General features: G+C 45.0%; 3 protein-coding genes across 5 annotated transcripts in view; 2 read left to right on the top strand and 1 right to left on the bottom strand.

The window, feature by feature from the left end:
• The window catches only part of SIMC1 (SUMO-interacting motifs containing 1), a 50,888-nt gene extending 38,469 nt beyond the window's left edge, over nucleotides 1–12,419 (top strand). The window contains exons 8-10 of the mRNA XM_011990003.1: nucleotides 3,378–3,534; nucleotides 3,720–3,804; nucleotides 11,609–12,419. Of these exons, the coding sequence (XP_011845393.1) occupies nucleotides 3,378–3,534; nucleotides 3,720–3,804; nucleotides 11,609–11,871 (505 nt within the window). The 3' untranslated portion in view covers nucleotides 11,872–12,419. The remainder of the gene's footprint in view (nucleotides 1–3,377; nucleotides 3,535–3,719; nucleotides 3,805–11,608) is intronic.
• A 70-nt stretch (nucleotides 12,420–12,489) lies between these two features.
• The window catches only part of KIAA1191 (KIAA1191 ortholog), an 18,609-nt gene continuing 3,157 nt past the window's right edge, over nucleotides 12,490–27,941 (bottom strand). The window contains exons 2-8 of one of the 3 annotated variants that reach the window (XM_011990004.1): nucleotides 27,669–27,755; nucleotides 24,050–24,228; nucleotides 21,121–21,247; nucleotides 17,021–17,145; nucleotides 14,679–14,785; nucleotides 14,345–14,487; nucleotides 12,490–14,232 (exon numbers count right to left, since the gene is read on the bottom strand). In XM_011990004.1, the coding sequence (XP_011845394.1) occupies nucleotides 14,024–14,232; nucleotides 14,345–14,487; nucleotides 14,679–14,785; nucleotides 17,021–17,145; nucleotides 21,121–21,247; nucleotides 24,050–24,228; nucleotides 27,669–27,696 (918 nt within the window). In that variant the 5' untranslated portion in view covers nucleotides 27,697–27,755 and the 3' untranslated portion in view covers nucleotides 12,490–14,023. The remainder of the gene's footprint in view (nucleotides 14,233–14,344; nucleotides 14,488–14,678; nucleotides 14,786–17,020; nucleotides 17,146–21,120; nucleotides 21,248–24,049; nucleotides 24,229–27,668; nucleotides 27,756–27,941) is intronic. The other 2 variants (XM_011990005.1, XM_011990006.1) reach the window with 2 other exon arrangements.
• Nucleotides 22,705–27,941, top strand: part of ARL10 (ADP-ribosylation factor-like 10) — a 22,115-nt gene continuing 16,878 nt past the window's right edge. Inside the window, exons 1-2 of the mRNA XM_011990007.1 lie at nucleotides 22,705–23,059; nucleotides 24,473–24,643. Of these exons, the coding sequence (XP_011845397.1) occupies nucleotides 23,045–23,059; nucleotides 24,473–24,643 (186 nt within the window). The 5' untranslated portion in view covers nucleotides 22,705–23,044. The remainder of the gene's footprint in view (nucleotides 23,060–24,472; nucleotides 24,644–27,941) is intronic.

Below are 27,941 nucleotides of genomic sequence, written 5' to 3'. Positions count from 1 at the left end.
CAGCCTGGGCTACGGAGCAAGACTCCATCTCAAAAATAAAAATAAAAAGAATGATATAAATGGAATCATTTGGTATGTAACCTTTTGGGACTGGCTTTCTTCACTGAGCATAATTCCCTGGTGATTCATCCAGGTTGTGGGGATTTTTTGGTGTTTTCTTTTGTTTTCTTTGAGACAGGGTCTCACTCTGTCCCCCAGACTGGAGTGCAGTGGTGTAATCTAAGCTCACCACAACCTCCACCTCCCAGGTTCAAGTGATTCTCCTGCCTTACCCTCCTGAGTAGCTGAGATTACAGGTGTGTACCACCACGCCCAGTTAAGTTTTTATATTTGTAGTAGAAACGGGGTTTCGCTGTGTTGGCCAGGCTGGTCTTGAACTCCTGACCTCAGTTGATTCGCCCACCTTGGCCTCCCAAAGTGCTGGGATTACAGGTGTGAGCCACCGCACCTGGCCTAAATATATATTTTTAGTATTTTTTTTTTGCCCTAACCTCTCTTATCTTCTGGGAATCTAAGTGTACATATAGATCTGTTTCACAGATCACTGAGGCTCTATGTTTTCTATTGCTGTTTAGTTTCATTTATTTTGTTTTCTCTCTCCCTCTCTCTCTCTCAATAGTCTTTAAAATCTCTGTTCCTTTTATTCCACCAGTGCCCAATCTGCTGTTAAGTCCATTATTGTATTTTTAGAATCTAGAGTTGATATTTGGTTCCTTTTTGTTCTTTTTGCTGCAGGTCTTCATCTAGTCACTCATTATGTACATCTTAATTTACTTGCTTGCTTTTGAAAATCTTGAACATAGTTATAATAGTTGTCTAAAAGCCCCTCGCAACTAATTCCAATGTTTGTATCACCTCCTGGTGTTTCTGTGGACATTTGCTCCTGGTTATGAATTACATCTTCCTGCTTTTTTTACTTATCTGCTAATTTGTATTGTGTGCTGCACATTGTGGGCACCACATTGTTGAGAGTCTGGATTTTGCGCTCTTTCTTTAAAGAGTATTGACTTTTATTCTGGCAGGCAGTTAATTTGCTGGCAGATTAGCTTTTTCCTGTGGAGGCGTGTTTCTAGGATTTGTGAGGATGGCTCCACAGCAGCCCTTACTAAGGAGCTACATTCTTGAGGCTTAGTCTTTCTGGGGTCTCAACTGAATGTCCAGGATATTCCGTGAGATCTCTCCACACTGATCCTTGAAACACCAGTATCTTTCAGCACTCTGAGATCTCCAGCATTCCCAGTCAGCTTGCAGCCCCCCAGTAGCTGTTCTCCACCAGGCTTTTGGGGCTTCCCCGTTCCCTTACACACATTTCCTGAGCACCCTCTTCTCTGACACGAGTTCCAGACACCTCAGCTGTCCTAAACTCCAGTCTCTGTTTTGCCTGCCCAAGAAGCCCACTGTCTTCTATTTTGGACCCACACCTTCCTCTGCCTTCATTAGAAAGTGCCCCCAGCAAGAAATCTGAGGTAGATGAAGTTTGCCACCTTTGTTTCCCTTCTCTCAAGAATCGCAGTCCTGCCGGGCACAGTGGCTCATTCATATAATCCTAGCATTTTGGGAGGCAGTGGGGGTGGATCACCTAAGGTCAGGAGTTCGAGAGCAGCCTGGCCAACATGGTGAAACACGTTTCTACTAAAAATACAAAAATTAGCTGGGCATGGTGGTGGGCGCCTGTAATCCCAGCTGCTCAGGAGGCTAAGGTAGGAGAATTGCTTGAACCTGGGGATTGGGGGCAGAGGTTGCAGTGAGCTGAGATCAGGCCACTTCACTCCAGCCTGGGCAAAAGAGCAAAACTCTGTCTCAAAAAAAAAAAAAAATCGCAGTCCTTTGTAGGAAGTTCTCCAATGCCTGAAAATGGTTGTTTTCTGTATTTTCTCTGGATGACAGAAAAGAAAGTCCAAAACAGTTACTGTGTTGAGGCTGGATCTAGATGTTGGCCTTTCTTTTTTATTTGTATCTTTTTGTTTGAGATGGAGTCTGGCTGTGTTGACCAGGCTAGAGTGCAGTGGTGCGATCTCGGCTCACTGCAACCTCCACCTCCTGGGTTGAAGCGATTCTCCTGCCTCAGCCTCCCAAGTAGCTGGGACTACAGGCACACGCTGCCACGCCTGGCTAATTTTTTGTATTTTAGTAGAGACGGGGTATCACCGTTGTTGCCCAGGCTGGTCTCGAACTCCTGAGTTCAAGCAGTCCACCCGCCTCGGCCTCCCAAAGTGCTAGGACTACAGGCGTGAGCCACTGTGCCTGGCCTTGTTTTTAAATTTTTAATTTGAATTGCTATAGGTAATTCTATCTACAGTTCCTAGTGTGTTGAATATATTGAAATTGTGTCCTTGCCCTTTGTAGATCTCTGAGTTTACCATCTGCAGATTATAAAGCAAGCCCTGGCATAAAAATTAGAAGAGAAAATAGTTTCAGATAAAAAAATATTATGGCCAGGCACAGTGGCTCATGCCTGTAATCCCAACACTTTGAGAAGCCAGCGTGGGAAGATTGTTTAAGGCCAGCCCTGACAACATAGTGAGACCCCATCTCTACAAGAAAATAATTAGCCGGGACAGTGGCATACTCCTGTAGTTCTAGCTACTTGGGAGGCTGAGGTCAGAGGATCACTTTGAACCCAAGAGATTGAGGCTGCAGTGTGTGATGATCACACGACTGCACTCCAGCCTGGGTGACAGAGTGAGACCTGTCAGAAAGGCGGGGTGTGGGGTGAGGGATGAAGGGAGGGAGAGGGAGGGAGGAAGGGAGCGGTGGGCGGAGGGAGGGAGAGAGAGAGAAGAGAGAGAGAAAGAAATACCTCCTGCCTTGAGCCTTTTTTGCCCCTCCTAGAACACTCTCACCAGTGCTTCTGCCTCCATAGGAAGGCCACTTCCAGTCCCCTGACCAAATGTGCTCTCTCTTCTGTGTATCTCTGGAGCACCACTAGCACTTTGCGTACGAGCACACTTGCCCTGAACGTTTTTAAGTTCCTTTTGCGTACCCCTTGCCCCTGTTTAACTATCAGCTTTTTGAGAGTGGTTCCCTCTTTTATTTATCTTAATATTCCTTGTTGTGCCAAATAGTATTTGGCACATCATAGGCATTCAGAAATATTCTCATGATGAATTCTCATAGTTACAATGTGTAGTAATTATTTTTAATGTATCCTAAACTTGTCTCTGTCAAATGTGAAAGACTTTTTCCTGATTCTAGCCGTTGCTAATCCAACAAACCCATTTCTACCCTTTCCACAGGTTTTGTGATTCTGTAGGCCTCCATGGTATTCCTTCTTACCTGTCTTTTTTAGGACAAATGTTGTACATTCAGGGTGAATCGTGGCTTATGTTCTTTGAAGCACAGTTGTGGTTAACTCCCTCTTCCTCTTCTCCACACAGAGAGATGTTCTTTACTACCATGGAAAGCCACCTTCTGCGCTGCAAAGTGTTAGAGATCATATTCCTCCACAGCTGCGAGACACCCACCCGCCTGCCTCTGTCTCTGGCGCAGGCCCTCTACTTTCTGAATAATTCTACGTCGCTGCTCAAGTGTCAGGTACATTTTTCCCTGCTCAATTTCAGACCTAGAGCACCTTCCTTTGCTCTAAACCCGAACCCTTCCCATAGGATTTTAGCTTAAAACACAACTGTTTGAGCATTCTGTGAAGGTGAATTGAAAACTGTACAAAAATTTTAACTGGGGAAGGCATTTATTATCAATCAATTTTACTATCTCTACAGTCAGATAAAAGCCAGTGGCAGACTTGGGACGAATTGGTTGAGCATCTGCAGTTTCTGTTGTCCAGTTATCAACATGTTTTAAGAGGTAAGGAGCGTTTATTCACAAGTGGAGTTGTGGGATGTCTCAGTGGACATTTGTATTAATCATAACTACACAGGAGATTCTAATTTGTTGACATTGTTCCTTGGTTGTATGTAACTTATTATAAGGGATAAGAAATGACATAGCTGGAGTCACCACTGTGAAAAAGAATTCACATATTCTTGTTATGGCCGACAATTCATGGTCCTCATAGTTGTAAGGTTGTGTAGGTAAGCAGAAGTCATCAGAACCTCCAGCCTGGCCAACATGGTGAAATCCTGTCTCTACTAAAAATACAAAAATTAGCCAGGCGTGGTGGCACACGCCTGTACTCCCAGCTACTCAGGAGGTTGAAGCAGGAGAATCGCTTGAACCCGGGAGGCAGAGGTTGCAGTGAGCCAAGATCATGCCACTGCATTCCAGCCTGGGCAACAGAGTGAGACCCTGTCTCAAGGGAAAAAACAAAAAAAACAGAGAAGTCATCAGAACCTGAGAAGGAGTCAGGAATGACCTGAAGACCCCTGGCATCCTCCCTTGGCCTGTCACTGCAGCATCTTTGCTCAATGACTGTGGACATTGTAAACATTGTGAACATCTGTCAATACGATGTAAGTACAGAGCAAATCAGGAGCAAGGTGAACACGTACATCTTGCAGAAGATGTAAGATACCCTAAGTCTATGAAAGTGGCTCTTCAAAGCTGCTCAGGTCACAGGTGAAGCCAGTGACCAATGACGATGTAGGAGAGTTAGACCTGGTAACCCTCAGAAAGTAAATGTTGACCAGGATAATGATACAATAGCTGCTTCAAATGAGAATGATTTTATTAGCCAAGGATTAATGAGGCCTGTGGGAAAACTGAAGAACTGATGAATTATTAATTACTAGAGGAAAACTAGTAACTTGCTAGGGGAGAAACCCGGCATTTTTCCTGGATGTGATTGACGGAGAAGGATGTATCATAATGTATGTAATGTTCTTGCCAAAAGTTTATGACCGCGATCCAATGGCCAGTACACTTCAGACAAAACCAGATTGAGTGACCTTTTATAAAATAACTGACCTGTACTTTTTTAAAGTGCTAGTGTCTTAAAAACAAAGACAGACTGAGATACTCTTCCATATTTAAGAGAAACTAAAGCACATAAATACTAAATGCAGTGCATGACCCTAGGCTGGATCCTGAACAGGAGAAAAGAAATCATAAATGGGGAGACAAGAGTTTCCCAGAAAGAAGGAACAGCATGTCCTAGAGCCTTGAGGCAAGAAGTTGCTTAGTGTGAGTCCAAGGAACATAGAACAAACTAGCAGGGCAAGGCTGTAGTACATTGTTCGGACAATTGGTAAAACTTTAATAGATTAGATAACAGTATTGTGTGGATACTGAATTCCCTATTTTTGATAATCATACTGGATTGTGATAGTAAATATCCTTGGCCTCAGGAAATCCATACTGAAGTACTGAGGGTAGAGGGCACAGTGTCTGCAACTTATTCCCAAATAGTAAGCGACAAAAGTGTATAAGTGAAGTGCACATGCCCATGATCATATTGAGGTTTATTTTAACTCAGTAATGGCATTTGAGAAGGTAAGATAGCCCTCAGACCCTCTCAGGCCAGGAATTGACAAAGCTGTTGTAGAGACGTTTAAAAAAAAAAAAAAAAAAGTTCTGGATTTAAGACAGAAAGTCTGAGTTTAAATCCCCGCTTCACCATTTACTCCGTGTTGGGCAGCTAACTGTCTCTAGGCCTCGGTTTCTTCCTTCTATAGAATGGGGATGATAGTATGTAACTTGCAAGGATTATTCTTGAGTGTGAAAAAAGTATTAAGTGTTTAATCTTTATTGAATCTGTCTTCCTGTGTTCCTGGGCAGAGGTAGGCTAAGGGTCTTCTCTGTGTTTCAGACTCTTGTAACTAACACTTAAAAGAGTACATTGTCGGCCAGGCATGGTGGCTCATGCCTGTAATCCCAGCACTTTGGGAGGCCGAGGTGGACAAATCACAAGGTCAGGAGTTCAAGACCAGCCTGACCAAGATGGTGAAACCCTGTCTCTACTAAAAATACAAAAAATTAGCTGGGCATAGTGGTGGGGTCCTGTAATCCCAGCTACTCAGGAGGCTGAGGCAGGAGAATAATTTGAACCCGGGAGGCGGAGGTTGCAGTGAGCCAAGATCGCACCACTGCACACCAGCCCTGGCGACAGAGTGAGAGTCTGTCTCAAAAAAAATAAACAAACAAAAAAGTATGTTGTCCAGTTCATGCATGATATGTGGTTGTGCAGTTTGTGCATTTTGTAGCACCCTCAAAGAAAGGTGCATGTCCTTCTCAGAACAAAGACCCGAAGGCAAGTTCCATGTGTTCTTAGCCTCAAGGAGGCTTATGTAATTGTTTTGGAGAGTACCAGAAAGGTTAATATTAAACAGCTTGTTTTAAAGTTTACCTTTCACATTTTTTGTTCCCTTACTATTTCAATTCCCAGGGAATACACCTATCATGGGCAATAATGACTTAAGATGGAAACGGAATCTACTTTTATTACAGAATATTTTTTATGTTTTGATAAGAGAGAGAAAGGCCTCAGACCAGTATATATTGACCAAGAATAAATGGGGTGTGTTGCAATGCTGTTTTATCCTTAATGTTCGTTCCAGCTTCTTTGAGGTCCAAGAGTTGGGAAGGAGGAAAATTAGCACTAGTAGTTTGAAAACATTGTCCTGCAAAGAACACAGCCGAATGGTACCCTGCAATAGTCAGCGTCCTTGTCAGTCAGTAAGCATCTTACTGTGAGGGCCCCTTTCTCATCTCTGCCTTCTGCGCGTGGTCTGTGGATGTGGTTGAGGGCATTTTGAGATTAGTCTGAGTTGTCTAGCTCCACTAATTGTCTAGCTGCACGAGTGGGAGAAGAAGGGAAGGGATTAGAGAGCCTAAGATTTCCCTTTGTTTAGGAGAACTCTCAGCATGGAGGGAGAGAGGAAAAGAGATTAGGTAAATTCACCTGCACTGGCTTATATAATCCAAAAACCTTGTGAAGGTATCACCCCCCTGTTACAGATGGGAAAACAAAGGCTGAGAGAAAAGTAGATGCAGAGCCAGGATTCAAACAGATCTGTCAGAGACATGGATTCTGGGCTGTCAGTTGAGCTCATGTTCTTGTTCTTCAACTGAGAGAATCAATCCCCCCACCCCAGTTGCATAGCCATGTGGCTCAAGTTTCAGCCTCTGCAAAATTACAAAGTGCTGCCTGTCATGGAGTTTATGAGTATGAATTCTAGGGATTTGAACATACAATACTTAAATGAACAAATGCATGCTTTTCCTGAATCCTGCTCATCTGGCCAGCATAGCTTACAGAAGTCAGTCACAGTCATTCTGAGGACAGTCACACACACAGCCTCCCTGCAAGGAGCCCAGGCCATGGATGGGGAAAAGCAGAAGCAGGTAGGATCAGTTGGTCCTAAATGAATAATCATACGAGTAACCTATAGTTACAATTAAAGTAAATGCTATGAAGGAAGTACAAGTGCACAAAGTCTATTTTTGGAGGGACCCAGGAAGGCCTCCCTGAAGAAGTAATACCTCATCTAAGATGTTAAGTAGGCAGGGCACGGTGGCTCACCCCTGTAATCCTAACACTTTGGGATGCCGAGGTGGATGGATCACCTGAGGTCAGGAGTTCAAGACCAGCCTGGCCAACATGGCAAAACCTCATCTCTACTAAAAATACAAAAATTAGCCAGGTGTGGTGGTGGGTGCCTATAATCCCAGCTACTCGGGAGGCTGAGAAAGAATCAGTTGACCCTGGGAAGCAGAGGTTGCAGTGAGCTGAGATCGTGCCACTGCACTCCAGCCTGGGTGACAGAGCAAGACTCCGTCTCAAAAATAAATAAAGACATGAAGTAATGGTGTTAGCCAGGCAAATGGGGAGACAAGAGTTTTCCAGAAAGAAGGAACTGCATGTCCAAGGGCCTCGAGGCAAAAAGATGCTTAGTGAGTCCAAGGAACATAGAACAAGCTAGCAGGGCAAGGATGTAGTGAGTAAGGGGAGAATAACACTAAATGAGACTAGAGTAGTCCATGGGGCAGGTTGCGAAGGGCCATCTTGGCCATGCTAAGGAAATTCAGCTGGTTCCTAGAACAGAGTGAAGCCATCAAAGTGGTTGGTTCCAAGTAAGGGAGTGTCATGATCAGATCTGCAAATGTAAAAGGCCGCTCTACCTGATGTGTAGCGAATCATTTGGCAGAGAGCCAGGGGAGGGGTAATGGTGACAAGGGTGTGGCGAGGACGGAAGGACAGTGGAGAAGGCAGTGGATGGGACAGAAGCACTTTGAATATAACTTTGACAGGGCTTAAGTGACTGAGTCTGAAGGATGACTCCCAGGGTTCTGCCATTGCTGACATGGAGAAAGATCTGCAAGGAAGATCAGGAGCTCAGGTTTGACATATTAGGTACATGATTCCTATAGTGATGATGGTGATGATGATGATGATAAAATAATAGCTAACTCTTTTATTGATCCAAAACTACTAACAATACTATCAGCTGAAATATCTTGATTCAGGCATTATGGCTCAAACCCTTTTCAGTGCTAAATGTCCTCATACAGTAATCAGCAGCCTCTGATATAACAATTCTCATCTTACCGAAGCATAAAATCCAAGGCCTTGCTGACTAGACTAGCAGGGCTGAAGTCCACTGGCCAGGGTTTCCTCCCCCATAGACAGTGCTGAGATGGGCGCTGCTAACATTTGCTTCTTTAACTTTCCTGCAGGATTTAATAAACTCCAAATGCTTCTTGCTTGCCCTCTAAGTATCCCCGTCCCACCCTATTCAGTCAACTTTTTTCCCACTTCTTTCAAAATCATTTTTATATTTTTCAGAGTGGCACATGCCTTAAGAAAATCAAAGTCTACAAAAAGGCTCTTTTCTTCCTAAGACTGTTCTTAACAAGTCACAAATGAAACAGCTCATATTTCCCTGTTTACAACCCTCTAAGTCTGTGGATACCCTGTTTTGCTCTCAAAGGCCAAACTCCACATTATAATGTGGCCTGCCCTACCTTCCAATCTCATCTAGTACTTCTCTCCCTTTTATTACTCTGATTTTTTTTAAGTTTCTCAATTTATAAAGTCATTACTTTATGTTAGCTGAAACACTTTAAGTATCAAATGTAATTTCCATTGCCTTCCATGGATGCAATTAACATGTGGTATATGCATCCCCAGTGCTTCCACCCAGTTCCGGCGGCTGGGAAGTCCAAGGTTGAGGGGCTGCACGCGTGAAGGACTTCTTGCTGCGTCTTACCATGGCAGAAGGCTTACTACCCTGACTTTCTGTCTAGTTCTCAGGCATGCTTTTCCTCAGGGCATTTGCTCTTGCTGTTCTCCATGGACTGCTTTTCCCTTTGACCTTTGCATGGCTGCCTCCTCATCCGTCCATACTCAGCTCACAGACCCTCCTAGAGTGGGCTGCTTCCCTTATTCCCCCCAGTGTTGCTGTTTATCACCGCATCTGATTTATTTATTTGATTGCATTTGCCACAGACTACAATCAATATTGTTGACTAACTTGTCAGGCTTCCTGCAACTAGAATATCAGTCTACAAGGACTGGGCCCAAGGCTCTGAATTCCACTGTCCCCAGACTCTAGCCAGTTCCAGATGTGCAGCAGGTGCTCAGTAGATGTGTGCTGTTTGAATGTTGAAAGGACCTTGCACTTCCATCTCGAGGCCGCTTTGTTTCCTGTGTTTCCAGACTTTCTGAACATGCTGTTGTATACTTACTATACTTCTTCGCAGATTACAGACTTTAGTTTTGAGAGATTTTACTTTTCAGGCATTTCTTCTGAAAGTTGAGGAAAAAACATATTGAATGTATTACTTGAAAATGTAACCTGATATACCGCTTAAAATGATTTATTCTGTGTCCTAAATCTGGACACAGTGTAGCTCAATCCTTTTAATAACTGCTAGTGAAAATGCCATCATCCCCGTTTGATAAATGAGGAGACTGAGAAATGATGGTGTACTTATATGCAACTGGAAGTCTTCGAGTCCCCAGAACTCTCTCAATACATTTGCCTAATGTGACCTTGTGCTCATTTGCCTCAATTTCACATGCTTCTAGAATCTATTGGGGATGGCCTTAACTTTTTGTTTTCTTGAGTGTTTTCATTTTTAGACCTACGGTAAAGTTGAAAGAACAGTACAACGAACGCCCAAATATATATACCATTTATGTTGATTCATTAGCTGCTAAGATTTTGACACATTTGGTTTACCTATTGATCCATTTATGTACCATTTTTTCTGAAACAGTTGATAAGTACACCATTATAATTCTATTGCTTAAGTACTTCAGCATGTTCACCATGTATCTCTAAGCATAAGGATATTGTACTTCACACCACTATGCATTATCACACTCACGAAACTTGTTTTGTTTTTTTGTTTGTTTGTTTTGAGGTGGAGTCTAGCTCTGTCGCCCAGGCTGCAGTGCAGTGGCGCAATCTTGGCTCACTACAACCTCCACCTCCTGGGTTCAAGCAATTCTCCCACCTCAGACTTCCGAGTAGCTGGGATTACAGGCACGCACCACCATGCCTAATTTTTTTGTATTTTTAGTAGTGACAGGGTTTCACCATATTGGCCAGGCTGGTTTCAAACTCCTGACCTCAGGTGATCTGCCCACCTCAGCCTCCCAAAGTGCTGGAATGACAGGCAGAAGCCACCACACCCGGCCATGAAACTTGTTCTTGATAGCATGTTATCTAATAGTGTCCCAGTAATATCCTTTTTTGGGGGCTGATTTTAGATTGAGCCAGGATACAGTCAAATATGAAGCATTGTACTTGGTGGTCATACTCTTTGGTCTCTTTCAGTCTAGCACAGTTCCCAGCTTTTACTTGTCTTTCATAGTAGATGTTTTTTAAGAGTCCAGGCCAGTTATTTTGTAAATGTCCCATAACTGAGATTGTTAATTGCTTACTCATGATCACACTTAGTTAAATACTGTTGACAAGAACAAGAACATGGAACAGACAGGCACGGTGGCTCACACCTGTAATCCCAGCACTTTGGGAGGCTGAGGCAGGCAGATCACTTGAGGTCAGGAGTATACACACACACGCACACCCCTGAGACTGGGTAATTTATAAGGAAAAGAAGTTTAATTGGCTCACAGTTCTACAGGCTATACAGGAGGCATAGTGGCTTTTGCTTCTAGTGAGGCCTTAGGAAACACAATCATGGCTGAACAGGAAGCAGGCATGTCTTACGTGGCCAGAGCAGAAGAGTGAGGAGGTGCTGCATACACACTTTAAACCACCAGGCCTCACAATAACTCGTTATCACTAGAACAGCACCAAGGGGATGGTGCCAAACCATTCATGAGAAATCACCCCCGCCAGGCCCTACCTCCAACATTAGGGATTACAATTTGGGATTGTCTAGTTGTTTATTCATGATCATACTCATGTTAAGTACTACTGGCTAGAACATGGAATAGATGAAGATGTCTGATTGTTTCCCCAGTATTTTCATTTTTTGACCGCTTTTTATGTGATCATAAAAAATGACACCGATCCCAACCGTATCACTTTAATGTAAAACTTAAGGACCCTAGAGAACTGAGAACAAAGGGCCTCCTGGAAGTGGAGTTACTGCAGGCACTCACATAGCCTTCGACTTGTATCCCTGTAGCTAGTCAACAAGTCTTTGCCAAGACTCTACCTACCTACCAAAATTAGACTTCTTAAAAAAGGAATAAAAAGCAGTTCAGAGCACCCAGCTGACTTTTTCCCTCTTGCAGAACACTTAAGGAGTTCCGTGATCGACCGAAAGGACTTAATAATCAAAAGGATTAAGCCCAAACCCCAGCAAGGAGATGACATCACAGTGGTGGACGTAGAGAAGCAGATTGAGGCCTTCCGCAGCCGCCTGATCCAGATGCTGGGGGAGCCTCTTGTCCCTCAGCTCCAAGACAAAGTGCACTTGTTGAAGCTCCTGCTCTTCTATGCTGCGGACTTGAACCCTGACGCAGAGCCCTCTCAAAAGGGCTGGAGCAGCTCCTGAGGGCCTGCCAAGCACCGAATGCCAAGAATACCTCCTGAACTCTATCTCCAACTACTTAAAAGCTCCAAAAGTAGGAAAAGTGGCTAAAATCTTACAAGACCAAACCTATATTATTTAATCAGTAGGTTGTAATTTCTAACTCTAGTATAAATATCTTTTTTTAAATAATCCTATCCTAGCCTATTCTCAAATATGGCTTAAATATACAAGGTATATATATTTTTTAATAAATTATTTATCTATACTTTTTTTGAAACAGGTTAATACTGTGTGCACCACGTTTAACATTTTCATTCAAGATGTGGAAAAATCCCTCTGCTGAAGCCACTCTATACACCAATATTATGTCATTCAAGGTACCGACGACCTGTTTCAGGAGAGACGTTCATTTTTCCCTAATGAAATGCAAGCATTCTATGTTAGACCTATTATATTGCCTATTAATTTGACTTTGTAATAAATAGAGGGTAGAAACAAAAGGATCAAGTGTGTTACAAAACATTTGATGTTAAAAGGAGACAATAAAAAGGCAATGGTTTTTCAAAATACCAAGTTCACTGTGACTCTGGGTAGGCAGAGTGGAATCACCATTGTTAAAAGGACAAAAAAATAGCCACATTTGAGAAAGTAGTAAGGATTTTTATTGTCAAAACAAGAAATCATAATAGAAGACACAAATAAATTAATTGTTCTCATAATTTTAGACTCCAGGGCCTCTCTATGGAAAGGCCAGCTTCTTATACAGACCAGGTACTATCCAAAACAAAAAACAGGTACTTGAGACAGTGTTCAAGACAACAACTGAACTTGTACACAGTGAGGAGAAATAAAAAGGTGGCTTCCCTATTTCCCTCCCTCAGTAAGGTTATGTGTTGCATAAAGGGATGAGGCTCATTTTGGTGAAAAATGCTTTCATACAGAAAATTTTGAATTCATTCACCTCCCCACACAGGCATTCCAGGCCCTGACCTGAACAAGGAAAGCAAAATAAGGTAACACCATTGGCTTCACATGAACCTCAAGACTATAATCTAGCTGTGCCTACCATCTCCTTTACTTTTTTTAAAATTTAATGTCCATTTACCTATACCAAATCAGTAGACTGAATTTTCTCTCTTAGGAAGTTTTTAACCAAATTAGAGCTAAATTAATCTCACTTTAAAGTGCAAGAAAGGCTCTGCTAGAGTAGTGTTTGTTCTGTGGCATAGAAAGAGGAGCATGCCTCCCCCAGCACTGGCCTAAGAGGCCCCACAAGAAGAACTGGCTGCAGGACAGTGATCCATTAGGTCTACCAAAAAGCAGGGGGACTTAGGGTTCAGCCTAGAAAGAGGGGTCCCTGCCGAATCTGGCTTTTACCTGTACCCAGGTCCCAAACAAATCTTGGGTCCCCTAACTGATAAGGCTGGAGCACAGCACCAGCCATCAACAGGGCCAGTCGTCTCAGGGAGTCAATGAGCACCTCTAAGCCATGATTTGTCAGTGCTCACGTGGATAGTGGTAAAGGAATCGAGAAGTCTGGGTTTTGGAACAGCACAAACATTCTTTACCTAGTAAGCAGTGATCAACGTTCTTACCTAGGGTAAATGATGAAAAAATAGGTAATGAGGTCCCCATGCACCAGTGCTGAGAATATTTAGTCTAACTTTAAAGCAGTACAAAATGACTTCTTCTACACAACAAGGGCCAACTTTGTACTAATGTTTCTCAAAAACCAATTACATCTCCAGCTCTAGCCTCAATTTAACGGGTTCTTTACTTTATTTATTTATTTGACAGAGTCTCGTTCTGTCGTCCAGGCTGGAGTGTAATGGCGTGATCTCAGCTCACTACAACCTCCGCCTCCCGGGTTCAGGCAATTCTCCTGCCTCAGCCTCGCAAGTAGCTGGGACTACAGGCGCCCACCACCACACCCAGCTAATTTTTGTATTTTTAGTAGAGACGTGGTTTCACCATGTTGGCCAGGCTGGTCTTGAACTCCTGACCTCAAGTGATCCACCCACCTTGGCCTCCCAAAGTGCTGGGATGACAGGCATGAGCTACCACGCCCAGCTGATTAAGTTTTTAAATATACCTTTCCTATGTCAACGCCAAGGTAAAAGGGGAGTGGGGTGCAAGAAACCTTCTTTACCAGAATCCCTGGAAAGAAAGGGCTCTAGAAGCCAGTGGGTGTAAGCACATTCAAGTCACGGGGTTTGAGGTTATGGGCCCGTGGTGGTGGTTTCTTTCCTTCCACCACTGGGATGTCCATCTTGGGCGGCTTCAAGGCTGCTGGCTCTTCAGCCATTTGGTTGGTTTGAGCACGGATCAGTTCCAATGGAGAGGGCTTCTGGGCTCCTCGGTAGGCCTGGGTGGCAAAACTTCCTACAAAAGTGAACCAGAGTGCGAATGATTTCAAAACCAGTAGGCAACTCCCGATATACAATATGGTAAGATGCCTGCCATGCCGCTCTGTTTTTTGAAGGCGCTGCCTTACCAGAGTCATACTTTTGAAGAGATCTCGGTCCAAAGAGGCTCCACTTGTCTGACAAGTTTCGGTCCTTATCCCCACTTCCAGAGTCCATGGTGCTGGGGTTTGGGCCAAGTAAGGCTGTGGAAGAACCAGAAGTGAACCAGCCCCTGGAAAAAAAAACAAAACATATCCTAAAATACCTCTTCCTTCACCCCTAGAAATGTCTCACACCAAAAGAACAGGAACTGAACTATCCCTTCTCCCTCCGAAACCACAGGCTGAAATAATACAACCGCGCCTGCCACACTAGCTTTCCTGAAGCACACGGGAACTCGGAAGGGTCACAGGAAGGGCTCACCTGGACCTCTGCTTAGGTGAAGAATGTGGACTGGTGCTTGGGGTGGACTGGGCTGATGCAGGCTGCCTCTCTTCTTTTGTTATCTCTCCACTCTGTAGCTTTAGTTTCTGCTCAGATGGGTAAGAGAGACTTTTTAAAAATGAAAGCAAATGCAAACAGCTAAGCCTAGGCATAAACAATTTGGTTCGCATTCTAACTTTAAGCACAAGACATCCACAGGTGGAATGATTTCGAGTGATCTAACAGGTAGTCCTTTGTTTTTGCCAAAGGACATGGAACTCCATCTCCTCAAAAAATGTGTTCATTCTACACTGTATTGTGAACATCCCTGTACTTAAAGCTTTACACTACAACTTTTACTTTCAGAAAAGTGAAGTAATTGCCCCACATTCCCCCAAGTCAGTAAAACGGAAGAGCCAGAACTCCAGCTGCCAGCCGCCTTGGCCTTTTAAGCAGGGCTTAAGCTCTTGTCTCGCTGCTGCTCCTACCACGGACAAAGCCCTGCCATTCTCAGTCTCTCCAAGCCAAGACTCAGGCATGTGGGTCTCTTCAGCTAAATGCTTCCTCTGAGGAGCCTGCTCCATTCTCTCCTCCTCCTCTCCCATAGTCAGCCACTCTGGGTTCCCTCAGCACCGTCAGCATTCCTCTAACTGACTCGCAGTCTAGCAGGGAGAGACAGGTCTAATCTCAGCTCTTCTAGAACAAGGTTCCCATGCTGTCTCCTCCCTCCGGGCCTGCCATGCCACTGCTTAGCCCAAGCTGTGCTCCAAACAATGATCACGTTTGAATTTTCTCAAACATTCAACAGATCCATTCATGTAAGTTGACAATCTGTTACAAGATGTAAGTTACAGCTAATATTTCAGCCATCCTCATGTTCTACTCCTATGGGAAAGACACAGAAAATGAGTCAACCAAAGTCAGTCCTACCGTTATGTAAGGTGAATTGCTCAAATAGAATTCTCACTGACCTATACTGGAAAGTTCTCAGTTAAGTGTCAAAGGCTGATGGTACCCCTCTCTGGAAGCATCGGCCTTGTTTGAAAGCTTAAACTGACCACCAGCCCAAACCTGATTTCCTATAGCAGTTTTTAAACCTAGCCTGCAAAAGAATCATCTGGAATGCTCATTACAAAATGCAAACAGGGCCGGGTGCGGTGGTTCACACATGTAATATCAGCACTTTGGGAGGCCGGGGCAGGTGGATCACATGAGGTCAGGAGTTCAAGACCCGCCTGGCCAACATGGTGAAACCCCGTCTCTACTAAAAATCAGCCAGGCATGGTGGTGCATGCCTGTAATCCTAGCTATTTGGGAGGCTGAGGTGGGAGGATCACTTGAACCCAGGAGGTAGAGGTTGCAGTGAGCCGAGAGCGCAACACTGTACTTCAGCCCGGGTGACTGCAAACAGGCCAGTGTTTTATATCCCCCACAGGCCACCAGACCCAGGTTATTTCTCCTTATATATAATGTATACCGTGACCCTTTCCGGCCTCTTGTGCTCTCCTCACCTTGCCCTCATCATACCCTGTTCAGAACTCTTAAAGCTTGGAACAAGCCTGGATTCTGACCCACCCTTGCCTACAGAAGCCAGTCCAAGTTTCTTAACTGTAATTGCGTCTCTTCACAATCTGCCCCTTCAGGAGCTAGATTTCCAGGCTGCTTTGGAAGGAGGAGGAAGCAGCCAACAGGAAGTAAGGCATCAGGAGACCTGGGTTTGGGTACTATGACCGGCTGAATAGATGGCCTCGAACCTCAATCTCCTCATTGACAAAATATGGAGAAGAGCATCTGCCCCAAAAGGTGATTGTGAGGATGAAATGAATGCAAGGGCTTCACAAATCAAAATGCTCTCCAGTATGAAGTGGTCTCCTCTGAAAGAAAGTCATTTGAAACTATTCATTCAAATACTTGGCTGTCACTAAATTAACCCTTACTAAAATTCTTCACTTATAGAAAAGAAATAGCAAACACATTCCAATTCCACATTGGATTTTAACTTGTTAAAATTAAATGCAGAGCATGATGTTCCTTTCCAGTTAAACTATTACCTCTGTTGAGGCTGCCTAGTTCTCCCCAAGATACTTCACATTTGCTTTATGGTTCATAAAGTACTCGTATATATATGTAAGCTGAGGCTCTCACTCGATCCTGCTAACCAGAAGTAGCAAAACAGACACACCCACTGTATAGGTGGATAAGCAAAACTACGAGGCTAAGAGCTCGGGAGCGAGACTAACTCCACAGTCCTCAACTAACTGAGCTGGTAACTTCGAAACCACGCCACATTTCAAGCCATGAACACTGAAGGTTTTGTTTTTTGAAAGTTCCTAAGAGCTTACGTGGAGTGCTTCGGCCACTCGAAGGTACTTGGTCTCCTCGGTGGTGAGGCCCTTGTGAGGTGTGTAGCCAGCATCTGTCAGCCCTGCCTGTCGCTCAAAATGCTGAATGCTTTCCTGGGTCTGTTCTGGGAACAGAGGAGATGACAGTCATGCCCATTGCCCTCTCCCATCACAACACAGGGAGGACAACATGGATATCTACTGTTCTCCCCAGAAGCAAGAGACCACACTGACCATCCAAAGAGGAGATTTTCCCCAGAGAGGTACTGTAGCACTAATTCTGAACCGCACACAAAGGCTGTCTAGCCAGAAAGAAGCCTTCCCTCACACCAAGCTGAAGAGATTATTCCTAAAGGGACAACTGAAGAACCTTGAGCTCAATACTCCCACCCTCCTCTTAGTTGTACACGGTGACATTTTCTTTGTATTTAGAAATGCAACATGGGGCTGGACGCGGTAGCTGACGCCTGTAATCCCAGCACTTTGGGAGGTTGAGGCAGGAGGATCACCTAAGGTCAGGAGTTCGAGACCAGCCTGGCCAACATGGAGAAACCCTGTCTCTACTAAAAATACAAAATTAGCTGGGCGTGATGGCACATGCCTGTAATCCCAGCTACTTGGGAGGCTGAGGCAGAAGAATTGCTCAAACCCAGGAGGCAGAGGTTGCGGTGAGCCGAGACCACGCCATTGCACTATAGCCTGGGCGACAAGAGCAAAACTCCGTCTCAAAAAACAAAAAAATACAAAAATTAGCCGGGCATGGTGGCGGGCGGGTGCCTGCAATCCCAGCTACTTGGGAAGCTGAGACGTGAGAATCGCTTGAACTTGGGAGGTGGAGGTTGCAATGAGCCAAGATCGTGCCACTGCACTCCAGCCTGGGCAACAGACTCTGTCTCAAGAGAAAAAAAAGAAAAAAAGAAAGCAGCATGAGGAAGGCGGCTGATAGCCCGACACAGTAAAAATTCTCCAAATATAAGAGATTCACCACCCTCGTCACCTACACAAAAAATTTTGCCAAAGAGAAACTGGCCACATTCAGGCTAGATAGCACCAAGGTACCATCCAGATCCAAACCAGATAGCCTGCCTTGAGCTAGCCAAAGTCTACTGATTCCATGTTTCTCCTGTGTGAAATGGCCCATCCCAGTGCCTGGAACAGCAGACATAACTCCACTCAACATTCCTTCAGTCTGACTTGATTATCTCATAATCAAAAAGTTAGTTCTGCTGTGGAATGAATAACGGCTGACTTTCTGCTTAATCTGTACATAAACCACATAATACACTCTCACATACAGGAATGTGGCAGCTGTGAACCAGAAGACTAGATACCAGATGCCTTTTACGACTTCGTCATTCCTCTTCTAAGGAGGTATTTCCATCAGAAATAGAAGAAAAAAAAAAACCTAAATGCATAAAGATGTTCTTCAGACTTACCAGGTAGTCACTTGAAAATCTAAAAACAAGGGATTTAACACATGACAATATACCAATACCAGGAATTTTTTTTTTAATAGAGACAGGATCCCACTATGTTGCTCAGGCTGATTCTCAAACTCCTGGTCTCAAGCATTTCTCCTGCCTCAGCCTCCCAAAGTGCTGGGATTACAACCATGAGCCACCGCACCCAACTAATACCAGAATTAAATGCAGCTTTCCTGCCCCGCTACCCTCCCCCACAATGGAGTCTTGCTCTGTTGCCCAGAGCTGGAGTGCAATGGCGCTATCTCAGCTCACTGCATCCTCACCTCCCAGGTTCAAGCAATTCTCCTGCCTCACCCTCCCGAGTAGCTGGGATTACAGGTGTGCACCACCACGCCTGGCTAGTTTTTGTATTTTTAGTAGAGACGGGGTTTCACCATGTTGGCCAGGCTGGTCTCATACTCCTGACTTCGTGATCCGCCCGCTTCTGCCTCCCAAGGTGCTGGAATTACAGGTGTGAGCCACCACGCCCAGCCTTAAATGCAGCTTTTTAAAACTTAAGACTATAGCAACATCAAAAGTTCATGGCAGTGTTAACTGAAAAAACCAGAATGGTATATTTACTATACCTGGAGTTATATAAAAATATGCATGTATGTGGAAATGAGTAAGCCAAATAAATATGAGTGACATTCACATACTGGAGTGTCATAATGTTCTGTACTGTTAGTAAACTATATATATATTTTTTGAGACAGAGTCTCACTCGTTGCCCAGGCTGGAGTACAGCGGCATGATATCAGCTCACTGCAACCTTTGCCTCCCAGGTTCAAGCAATTATCTTGCCTCAGCCTCCCGAGTAGCTAGGATTATAGATACACGCTACCACACCCAACAATTTTTGTATTTTTAGTAAAGTTGGGGTTTCACCATGTTGGCCAGGCTGGTCTTCAACTCCTTACCTCAAGTGATCCACCCACCTCTGTCTCCCAAAGTGCTGGGATTACAGACCTGAGCCACCACCCCCGATGGGTAAATTATTTTCATTAAAGAAGTTACACTGTGCTAGCCGGGCGCGGTGGCTCACGCCTGTAATCCCAGCACTTTGGGAGGCCAAGGCGGGTGGATCACGAGGTCAGGAGATGGAGACCATCTTGGCTAACACAGTGAAACCCCGTCTCTACTAAAAATACAAAAAAATTAGCCAGGCGTGGTGGCGGGTGCCTGTAGTCCCAGCTACTCAGGAGGCTGAGGCAGGAGAATGGCGTGAACCCAGGAAGCAGAGCTTGCAGTGAGCCAAGATCACGCCACTGCACTCCAGCCTGGGTGACAGGGCAAGACTCCGTCTCAAAAAAAAAAAAGTTGTCTCAACTCTTCCCTACCCCTATGGCACTCTACTCTGATGGTGAAGAGTGCTTACTTTTGCTAAAAAAAAAAATGAGTAAGTTTTGTAACACTGCTAGAACACATTCTCAAGCTTGTAATATAAAAGTAGTGTTGTTGATTCAACAGATGTGAATAAGAGAAAATCAAAGTATATAGGCCAGGTGCGGTGGCTCACACCTGTAATCCCAGCACTTTGGGAGGCCTAGGCGGGTGGATCACAAGGTCAGGAGTTCAAGACCATCCTGCCCAACAGAGTGAAACCCCCATCTCCACTAAAAATACAGAAATTAGCCAGGCATGGTGGCACGCGCCTGTAGTCCCAGCTACTCGGGAGGCTGAGGCGGGAGAATTGCTTGAACCCAGGAGGTGAAGGTTGTAGTGAGCTGAGACCACACCATTGCACTCCAGCCTAGGTGAGAGTGAGACTCTGTCTCAAAAAGAAAAAAGAAACCAAAGTAAGAGTTAAGAGTTTGGACTTTGGGTTCTTGGTGAATTCACTAGGAAATGCCCAGGACAAATGGATGCCCTCCTGGAGAAGATAAACAAGGGCTTATGCCTTCAAAAATGAGCCAACCAAGGAGAACCTCTATGTACCTTACCCTGGTAGGGGCACAGCTGCTGACAAGCAGAGCCATGTATCTAATTGTTAACTTCCCACAGCAACCCGTACAGCCCTCCAGAATGAAGTTTAGTTAGCTTGTTATAAGGTTAAGAAAAAATCCAAGTTCTCATATCAGGGTTCATTAGGATGACCAATCATACATTCTTAAGACTAAAGACACTTGGACCTGGTCGTCTTCCTGGTAGACCAACTTTGAGCTGTTTAATTACAAAAAAAAAAAAAAAAAAACTGGGGCAAGTGGGAAATGCCTGGATGTTTGGCCTTCTCCAGCAGAGCTTGAAACAGTGACAGCAGCAGCTGCCAGCCACTGAGCACTGGGCCGTCTCATCCTCACCTCAGCCTGCCAGTGACACTCCCCATTTTAGAGCGGGGCAGTCTCCGCAGTTAAGTAGCCTGCCCAAGGCCACAGTGACAGATCTGGGAAAATGAGATTGTATCAACAAAGCAACAGGAATGCACCTAAATCAGACTAAGATGCTTAACATTTGGCAAATCTTCCACCTAATAAATGGAGCTTCAATACTGACATGATTCAGCCAACCTAACAAACTGACATTTGTTGGGACAAGGTAAGGCGGGCATGTTGCAGAATCATCTCCAGTCCGCTTGTAGGAAGCCTCAGCTCTTCCCCGCCCCTATGGCACTCTACTCTGAGGGTGAAGAGTGCTTACTTGTGATCAGAGAATTCATGATGACATGGGTAGCTTTAGCCTTCACCACTGGGACCTTGTCCACACTGTCAATGGCCGATGACAGGGTCATGGCAGAGGAGGGTAGATTGGCCTCTCCTTCCTCCACCTGTTCAAGAGAGGTACAGTACAGAAGCACTTAGGCAGGGCAGGGGAGACACACACCTAAACTTACTCCTTTGGGGAGGAAGTTACTGAAATAACATTAATCTGGTAAGTGAGGAAATCGTTGAAGGGAAGAGTTGGTCATCTCCACCCAGCTAGATAGGTATTATCCAAAGTGACAACAAAAACAGACATTATGTGAATAGTTTACATTTATAAAGGTGGGAAAGTCAGAATTTGAAAGTCTGAGGTCTACTACCTTCCTAGACTGACCTTCCAGTATACTATAGTACTATGCCCTAAGAATGCAGAAGAAATGCTTATTATGAAGCACTGGCCACATCCCAGCACTGTGCTGGATCTTAATTGATGAGAGCACTAGGTAAGTGGTTCTCACCCTGGGCCAGGCGTTAAAACAGACTGCCGGGCTCCACCTCAGTTTGATTCAGTAGGTCCCGGGTGGTCCGGGGTGGAGTTCAAGAATTTGTTTCTAATAAATTCCCAGGTGATACTGCTGCTGCTGGTCCCAAGACCACACCTGAGGACCACTGTTCCCAAGGTTCAAGTAATGGTCTTTTGAAACAAACAAAAAAATCTACTTAGCTCTTCATTTTCAACATGCAAGAGCTGGGAGCCTCCACCTTCTGCAATCGAAACACCTGATACCTTACTCAGGCCTAGCAGGGAGGAGAGAACAAGACTTACTCTTTATTCTGTGCCTGTCTGGAAGAACTGAGAAGAAAATAAGATGGTTGAAAAAAAGGGGGGGACAGATAAAAAGTACTGAAAAATGTTGTATCCTTACTACAAAACGGAATTTATACCTTTAAGCTGTGACCTTGAGTAAAACTTGAGCCTATGTTTCCTTACTGGGAAGATGGTTGATTCCTAACATGGGGAGAGTTAGGGCAAATGAAAGATCGCATGTGATGAGTCAGGCGGAGCTCTCCTTTGGCACAGCTGTTCCAAGTTGTCAGCTGTTCCAGCTGAGGCCCCGCAGAAACCTGGAAGCCCGCTCATTCCCTGCCTTGTGGAGCCATCAGCAGAGTGTGTGGCCTGGGAAGCGCCACCAGAAGCCCCGCTCACCTCCTGCTCTGGACCCTCAAGCCCACTGCTCTGACGTCACAGGCAAGCTGCAGCAGGCCTTTTCTCCTTGCACTTTTGCTACCTGTTACGTGGCATACTCTCTCCTCAACAGCTGACTGGCTCATATTTCAGTAGATAATTGATATAGGGAATATCCCCCAGAGCTGTAGGGGGTACTTTCTTAGAAAGGAGCTTTCTGCCCTCAGAGTGTACTGGAGGTGGGGGGAAAAAACACTCCTTAGAAAGAATCAAATATGGCTCTGCAAAGAGAAAGTTAAGCAGGGAGCCTGCGTTCATAGTACCAGCTGTGTAGCTAATACAGAATGTGCCAAGCCTTTACATCCCTTTACTCAATCCCCACAGCACCTCTATGACATAAGGTATTCCCAGCTCTCAGAGGGAGACACTGGGGCTCAGGGTGCAGTTGTGTGCCCAAGGTCTTGCTAGGACAGACCACCTGGGACTCACACCCCGGTCTATTTCAGGGGACCCTTACTGTGTACTGCCTGTCAGGCCCTGAGCTATCATATGGCTCAAAGTTCAGAGAAACTGTAACTACAGGTTAGACAGCCTTATGTGAACTTGGTGGACTTACGTTATTCAGGCAACAGTCTAGCCTTTCTGTATTCTTGGTGGCTGGAGAGTCAGAGGGGAGAGGGTCCCTGAGGTCGGGAAACAGAGGCTCCAATAATACGAACCTACGAAACTAGACTGCATGAAAGACTGTGAGGTGTGTTCGGAGGGGCCTTAGGAAGGAGGCAGTTCTTACAGAGGACGGCCATGGGCAAAGGCAGCTGAGGCTGGAAGAACAGCATGAGGAGAGGTACAGCATGTGTTCAAGAAAGGGCCAATTTTTTTCCCCAATCACAAAATGAGCATTTTTTGGGAATCATGCCAGGCCCTCGGCTGGATTCTGCAGGTAACAGTACAAACCTAGACACGGCCCCTGTCCTCAGGAAGCTAATGGAGGGTAGGAAAGCAATGCAGGAATGACGATGGGGACCATGGTACCGTGGGGAGCTCAGAGGGAGGGGTGATGGTCTTATCAGGAGGACGGAGATGTCACGCAAACTGTCACAGAAGAGACTTTTGAGCTAAGACTTAAAGGGCAAATGGAGTGGGAGAAGGGGTGAGAGGACAGGATGAGGATGGTAAACATCCTAAACAATCAGGGCAGTGTGAGCCAAACACGGACAGGCAGAAAATACGCTGGTAAGTGCGAGAATTTTAGGTAACTTGCGTGGTTCAAGCACTGGGTAGGGGAGCTGGGGAGATGCAGGCAAGACTTAGATCACATGGAACGTGGATCATGCTGAGCTTGGATTTAGCTCTGTGGGGAATGTGGAAGAGTCTCAGGAGCAGACAAGGCCATTCGAGTTTTGAATTAAAAAGAAAAAAACAGAGGGGGATTTAGAAAACCATCTATTGGGTACACTGTACACTGTTCGGGTGACGGACACACAAAAACCCAAAACTCAACAACAAAAAAATCAACCAAGGGAAAAAAAACCCCGGGCAACCCAAAAACAACGAAATTTTTTTTTTAACAAAATAAATAAAATCTTAAAGAAGAAAAGACAACTGTAACTGAGGCACAGAAAACACATACAGGGATGGTTGCTGCCCAACTCCGTGGGCACAGGGAGCCGCTGAAGGCTCCTGGAGCAGAAGAAGGACAAACGGGTTGCGTGTGCCAGAAGCGGCCAGCAGGGTCAGGTACCTTGGCGAGGTGCTGATACTTGCGCTCTGGAATCACTGGCTTCCAAGGGACGCTGCCCATGTCCGATGGAGGAGGAGTCATGGGCGCAGGGTCCTCGAGGGTATCATCATAGCTGAGTGCCCGGCGGTATATCCCGATGGGCAGGGACATCTTGCCTAGAGGCCCACTAGCCTCAAGAGCTAAGAACAGAGACACCTGTCAAGACAGGTTCAGCAACTGGACATACTAGTAGCTTTGAATTAATCTGCAGGAAGGAAAGCTCTGAAATACTCTTGTTCTCGGACAGAGCAAAACAGCTTGCTCTGGAGTAGCTAATCCCGTTCAGGAAAGGCAGTGGCACCAAGCCCTTCCTCTATGCCTGACACGGGGGGGGGTCCGCTTAACCCACTCAGCTGTCCTAATCCTTTTTTTTTATTTGTTTAGAGACACAGTCTATGTTGCCCAGGCTGGAGTGCAGCGGCACCATCACGGCTCACTGCAGGTTCGACCTCCTGGCTCAAGTGCCTCAGCCCAGTGAGTAGTTGGGATTATAGGCATATGCCACCACGTCCAGCTAATTTTCATGGATTAGGAAACCTGAAGTTCCATTTAAATGTACTTGACCACAACTTCCAAGTACAGTTTGGAATCAAAACCCAAACCTATCTGATTTCAAACCTGTGTCCTTTATGCCACAGAAGCCACCCTCCTACTGCAATACTAAAGCTCTCAATTCATGCAAGACTGAGGATATGAAATGACTGAGGATACGAAGTTCTCATTCCCATTTCATACATGAGGAAACTAAGGCCTAGGGGTAAACTGATCTTCCCAAGTTCATTCAGAAAATGGCTGCCTGGGGCTCAGCCAAGGTCTGTGGATCTTCTACCTTCCTTTCCTCACCAAAGAAAACAGCACTGCAAGAAATGTTGTCTGGCATCACCTGTAGTTGCAAATGTTCTGTATGATTTATTCCAACAGCAGAGTCACTTTCCATCACAGAAATGATTGACAACCCCTCTCGCAAACCACCACCAGCTGATCCCGCCATTCCTGTCCACTGGAACTGACGCCCAGCATGTCCGGTTGTGATGCGGGCACTCTCGGCTGTGCCAGACCAGGGAGCCAAGTTCACTGTGTTTCGTTTACTAACCCTTGCGTATCAGAACTCATGTCCAGACCCCACCTGAGAGGCGACATGTTCCTGTTGCTAAAATCATACAATCACATTCTCTAAGACATCAACCTGCCTGGCAGTAAGTCCAAAACCAAAAAAGATTTCATTTAAATGGCAAGGGGACCAAGCAGCTCTCACTATTATTCCTATTGCTATTAGTAATAATTAACAAAACCATAGAAATAAAAAGAGGATTAGAGGTTGCCAGGGAGTGGGTGGGGGGCAGTGAGGATGCGACTGCTAATGGTATGAGGTTTTCCTGTGGAGGTTATGAAAACGTACTGCGATTTGGCCGGGTGCGGTGGCTCACGCCTGTAATCCCAGCACTTTGGGAGGCTGATGTGGGTGGATCACCTGAGGTCAGGCGTTCCAGCCTGGCCAACATGGCGAAACCCCATCTCTACTCAAAATACAAAAATTAGCCAGGCGTGGTGGTACGTGCCTGTAGTCCCAGCTACTTGGGAAACTGAGGCAGGAGAATTGCTTGAACCCGGGAGGCGGAGGTTGCAGAGAGCCAAGATCGTGCCACTGCACTCCAGCCTAGGCAACAGAGTGAGATTCCATCTCAAAAAGAAAGAAAATGTACTGCAACTAGATAGTAGTTCTGTTTGCACAACCCTGTGAATATCCTAAAAATCCCAACATTGTTCACTTTCGGTGGGTGAATTTTATGGTGTGTGCATCACATCTCAAACACACACACAAGCGAATATTACTAAGTCTTCCTCCTTGCTAGACAATTACGTCCCTCATCTTATCTAATCCTCATTAAGCAGATACTCTTCCCATTTTCCAATTTCCCATTTTCACAATCAACTCGCCCAATATCACCTCGCTTGAAAGAGTGCGCCGGGAACTGGAACACAGACCTGAGCCAGTGCACACACTCTGCATGCAACACACTACAAAGCATTCACCGAATGGGCACAACCCTACGGCTCGCGATGGCTACATGGAGTGTACGGTAATCACAGCAACAATGAAAGACAAACTAAAACAGAGCTGATGATGTTAAAACTAGAGATGGATCTATATTGGGGAATGCAGGAGACTTCTGTTAATCCACCTAGTTGGGAAGCAATTTCGAAAACATCTTAAAGATTCCCACTGAACAGCCATCCTAAAACCAATCAAGTCAGCTAATACTTACTAGAAAATATGTTCGTGTACAGACAGACCAAATGCATTCTGGGCAGTAAATACATATTTATCACTGATTTTTAACTCCCATTTTTACATATTTTGTTTAATCTTCACAATCCTGAGAGATAGGAACTATCATCTTTCTTTGTCATCATACTTTACCGAGAATCAGAAATTAAGCGATTCAGATTTAATTAAAAATCACTTTCCTTTCTCATGAAACAATTCAAGTAGTCATCAATGGTGTCAGTAACCCAGAAATTGACTCATTAAGGGTTGCTGTGAGCATTTTCATGATTAAGTTCAATCTGCCATTTAAGCAGGCTGGTGCCATTTTACCAAGACTTCCATCCCACCTCCCCACCACCCCCAAAAAGGTGAGTTTAATCACTTTGGTGCATACTACAAGAAGGTGAGTTTAATCACTTTGGTACATACTACAAGAACTGCACAACTTATTCTGAATTCTTATTTGATAACTAGGAAAGTAACAAACTTGTCATAATACCCTTAACTGAAGTGACTATTCTCCTTAAGTTAAAGTTTCATACTATGGCTGAGCAACTAATAAAATATTTAAATGATGCCAATCTAAGACCGGGCACGGTGGCTCACACCTGTAATCCCAGCACTTTGTTTGGAAGGCCAAGGCGGAAGGATCATCTGAGGTCAGGAGTTTGAGACTAGCCTGGCCAACATGGAGAAACCATGTCTCTATTAAAAATACAAAAAATTAGCCAGGCGCAGTGGCAGGCACCTGTAATCCCAGCTACTCGAGGCTGAGGCAGGAGAATCACTTGATCCTGGGAGGCGGAGGTCGCCGTGAGCTGAGATCATGCCGCTGCATTCCAGCCTGGGCAGAGTGAGACTCCATCTCGAAAGTAAAATAAAACTGGCCGGGCGCGGTGGCTCACACCTGTAATCCCAACACTTTGGGAGGCCGAAGCGGGCGGATCACAAGGTCAGGAGATCAAGACCAGCCTGGCCAATATAGTGAAACCCCATCACAAAAATTAGCTGGGCGTGGTGGTGTGTGCCTGTAATCCCAGTTATTGGGGAGGCTGAGGCAGGAGAATGGCTTGAACCCAGGAGGTGGAGGTTTGCAGTGAGCTGAGATTGTGCCACTGCACTCCAGCCTGGGCAACAGAGCAAGACTCCATCTCAAAAAAATAAAATAAAATAAGCCAATCTATTAAGTCTAAATACTCACCTGGTGGCAGAGATTAACCATTAACATATAGTTCAGATAAAATGGTTACTATCTAGCTTAAAACATTAATAAGGGCAAAACATGATTTTACCAAGAAGAATTAAGTTTACCAGGCACTTCTGGTTGTCTTGAAGCCATTGAAAGACTGGGATCCAGGTGCTTTTTCTATATAGAATTCGGAGCTGAGTCCCTGCCACCTAATAAAATAACAAAGGGCATTTTCTTATGGTGAACACCAAAGAGCAGCACCAATGCTGTTCTTCTGACAGGCACACAGAATTTTATGGCTTGTTTACAAGGTTGAAACACACACACACAAGAGCCAGTGGGTGACAAACATGCCAATGGAAAAAGAAGGATAAAGTCAAAGGTCTCACCACACC

Source organism: Mandrillus leucophaeus, unplaced genomic scaffold (assembly GCF_000951045.1).
Source record: "Mandrillus leucophaeus isolate KB7577 unplaced genomic scaffold, Mleu.le_1.0 Scaffold366, whole genome shotgun sequence".
NCBI classification, from domain to species: Eukaryota; Metazoa; Chordata; class Mammalia; order Primates; family Cercopithecidae; genus Mandrillus; species Mandrillus leucophaeus.
The sequence above is the reverse complement of the archived record's forward strand: the minus strand, read 5'-3'. Positions and strand labels throughout refer to the sequence as shown.